General features: G+C 44.9%; 1 protein-coding gene across 5 annotated transcripts in view; it reads right to left on the bottom strand.

The window, feature by feature from the left end:
• OLFM2 (olfactomedin 2) overlaps positions 1 to 3,166 on the bottom strand; it is a 129,969-nt gene that overhangs the window by 125,415 nt on the left and 1,388 nt on the right. Inside the window, exon 2 of one of the 5 annotated variants that reach the window (XM_018558404.1) lies at positions 874 to 894. The exons of the other annotated variants lie outside the window; for them this stretch is intronic. Coding sequence (XP_018413906.1) covers positions 874 to 894 — 21 coding nt within the window. The remainder of the gene's footprint in view (positions 1 to 873; positions 895 to 3,166) is intronic. 5 annotated transcript variants of the gene reach the window in all.

Below are 3,166 nucleotides of genomic sequence, written 5' to 3'. Positions count from 1 at the left end.
TTATTATTTTTTACTTGATATCAATTTTAATTTTTTACATGTAGCCCTGCTTGCCCGAAGCAGGGCTAAATGTAGAAAAAAAAAACTACCCACCCAGTGGCTGTGCTGCCCCTCTACTCCCTGCTGCCCCAAAGCCAGGCCTCGGTGGCCTTGTGGTAGATCCGGCCCTGCCTCTAGACAAACATGTGCAGTGTGGCAGACGCCATGTTACCCTCAGGACTGGATGGACAGAAATGCAAACCCTTTGCCAGGTATATCGGATCTCTTGCTTGTATTTGGTCTGTGTATTCAGATGTTTCCCTGGATTTGAGCTTTAAAGTGACATTAAACCCTCAGATTTTTTAACATAAAACAATACTGTAATCCATGGTTGTTTCCCTTCTCTTTGCTGCTCTTCCTTTTAAATCCTCATGTCTTCTCTTGCTTGGGGAGAACTTCCCTTTGCAGCTGAGTGCCTCTTCCTGTAGTGCTGGCTCAGGTTGCAAACCTACACACAGACACCGTGTATCCATTCCAGAGACAAGGCAGTCTGCTGCAAAACAGAAGTTCTCCCCCAGCATGAGAACAGATACAGATTTAAAAGGAAGAGCAGCAAAGAGAGCAGGGAAACAACCATGGATTACAGTAAGGTGCACATTACAGTATTGTTTTATGTTGAAAAATCTGAGGGTTTAATGTCACTTTAATCTCCAAAGTGCAGGTTAAAAACGAAATCTAAAGACTGATCAGATGCTCAAAACAAAATCGCCCTGGCAGTGCTGTGTTTAATAACAAGCAGAGACGCACAATAACCAACAGCATGCAATTAGAGGTCAGCCATCATTAATGTGAATACTCTAAACCACAATAAGCTAGTCTACCTCCGTTTGCTGCCGATGCCGGGGGGGGTGATACCTACAGATTATCAGTGTCTTTTGTTCTGTTATTTACAAATCCGCATCAAAAAAGGGAGAAATCAACAAATAGCCATCTTGTTGCAGTGGGCAATGTGTCTGAAGAGCCCGGCAACCTCAACACAATGTGCAACCTAATGTGCAAACCCAAACGGCGCAGGTTACGTGGCGTTCAGATTCATCAACTCATTGTTGTTATAGGAAGCCGCCATACAACAGCTAATCCTGTTAAGTAGCACATTCTGTACAGACCGGCACCATTTTCTTGAGTAGACATGTTCCGACTACACTAAATGAAATTAGTGTACGCACTGTATGGGGACGTAATGGATGGTGACTGCTCTCCGCTCACAAAATCAATACAGCCTTCTCGTCGCTGCAAAAACCCAACTGAAAGGTTCTGTCCACCCAAAAATTAAATCTCAATTTCGGGTTGGATGCTGGGGAGCTGAAATACTTTATGCGTTGGTTGGGGACTCACTGCACATTGGGCACAGAGAGGATGAAGTTTAATGTTGGGGACCCTACGAAGCAAGATCAAGACTCTGCCCACTCACCATTGTCACTACAATGTTCAGTATTTTACATTAAGGAAAAGACTAAAGGGGTGGGGCTCCATTCATTGGTCTTACATTGGCTTTGGAGTGAGAGAGGAGAGGTAAAAAAGTTGGGTACCCTGGGGGGCAAGACCAATGCACCTGAGTCACGACACTGCCCACTCACCGTGGTCACTACAACCAAATCTTGCCCTGGATTCTAAATGTTCTCTGCTTTACATCATGGAGAAGAATCAAATAGGTGGCACTCAACTGACTGGTCTTACCTTGGCTTTGGAGTGAGAGAGGAAAGGTCTAAAGTTGGGTACTCTAGGGGGCAAGACCACTGCACTGGAGTCACAACTCCTCCCACTCGCCATGGTCACTACAAGGGAATCTCACACTGGATTCTGAATGTTCTCTATATTACATTTTGGAAAAGAATTAAAGAGATTGGACTCAATTGATTGGTCTTACATTGGCTGAGGAGAGGTCTAAAGTTGGGAACCCTTGGGGGCAAGACCACTGCACCAGAATCATAACTCCTCCCACTCGCCATGGTCACTACAAGGGAATCTCACCCTGGATTCTGAATGTTCTCTATTTTACAATTAAAGGACCTGAGTCACCACTCTGCCCACTCACCATGGTCACTACAAGGGAATCTCACCCAGGATTCGTAATGTTCTCGGCTTGTTTTATATAATGGAACCTAATCGGAGAAGTGAGATTTTTATTTGGTCTTACTTTGGCTTTGGGGACACAGAGGGTGGGACTTCATGTTGGGGACTCTGGAGGCAAGACCACTTCACTCGATTCACGACTCCTCCCACTTGCCATGGTCACGACAAGGGAATCTCACCCTGGATTCTAAGTGTTCTCTGCCTATTTTACCCAATGGAAAATAATTGGAGAAGTGAGACTCCCGTGCTTGGTCTTACTCTGGTTTTTGAGACAGAAAGGAGGCAGCTTAATGTTGAGGACTCTGGGGGGCAAAAGTCATGATTCCGCCCACTCCCCATGGTCAATACAAGGGAATCTCACCCTGGATTCTGAATGCTCTCTGTTTATTTTGCATTCTGGGAAATAATTGGGGGAGAGAGACTCCCTTGCTTGGTCTTACTTTGGCTTTGGAGACAGAGAGGTGGGGGCTTAATGTTGGGGTTTCTGGGGGGGAGGGGCACTGCACCTGACTCACAGCTCACTCGCTATGGTCACTACAAGTGAATCTTGCCTTGGAATCCGAATGTTCTCTGCTTATTTTACTTAATGGAACAAACTGAAGTAGTGAGACTCCTTTGCTTAGTCTTGCTTTGGCTTCGGAGATGGGAAGGGGTGGGTGGTCTCACTATCTCATTGCCAAAGCCACTGAAACGTATCACAAGCCAGCAGGTCATTCCACCAATTAAACCTTTAGAAATAAAATAAAAAGCCCAGATAAATAATGTAAACCATTTGTGACTCTCGCCTTCCTTCTAGACTCGGAAGCTGCTCAGAGATCCCAACCATCAATTTAATTAACTAAGCATTAAGAGGTCACTTTAATCTTTCTTAAAGGAAAACTGACCTACTAACCACAAGAAAATCCACAAGTTAATTCCTTGGTGTTAAACCGCCGCACTCCTTTAATCCGCCTCTCATTTGTAAAGCATGAAACCGTCACGGCTTACAGGGGAGGAAAACACGGAGACTTGGAGAGAAATTTGGAAGAATATTGATGACTGATGTCAGAAGAAT

Source organism: Nanorana parkeri, unplaced genomic scaffold (assembly GCF_000935625.1).
Source record: "Nanorana parkeri isolate BGI_ZX_2015 unplaced genomic scaffold, ASM93562v1 scaffold337, whole genome shotgun sequence".
Lineage (NCBI taxonomy): Eukaryota > Metazoa > Chordata > Amphibia > Anura > Dicroglossidae > Nanorana > Nanorana parkeri.
The sequence above is the reverse complement of the archived record's forward strand: the minus strand, read 5'-3'. Positions and strand labels throughout refer to the sequence as shown.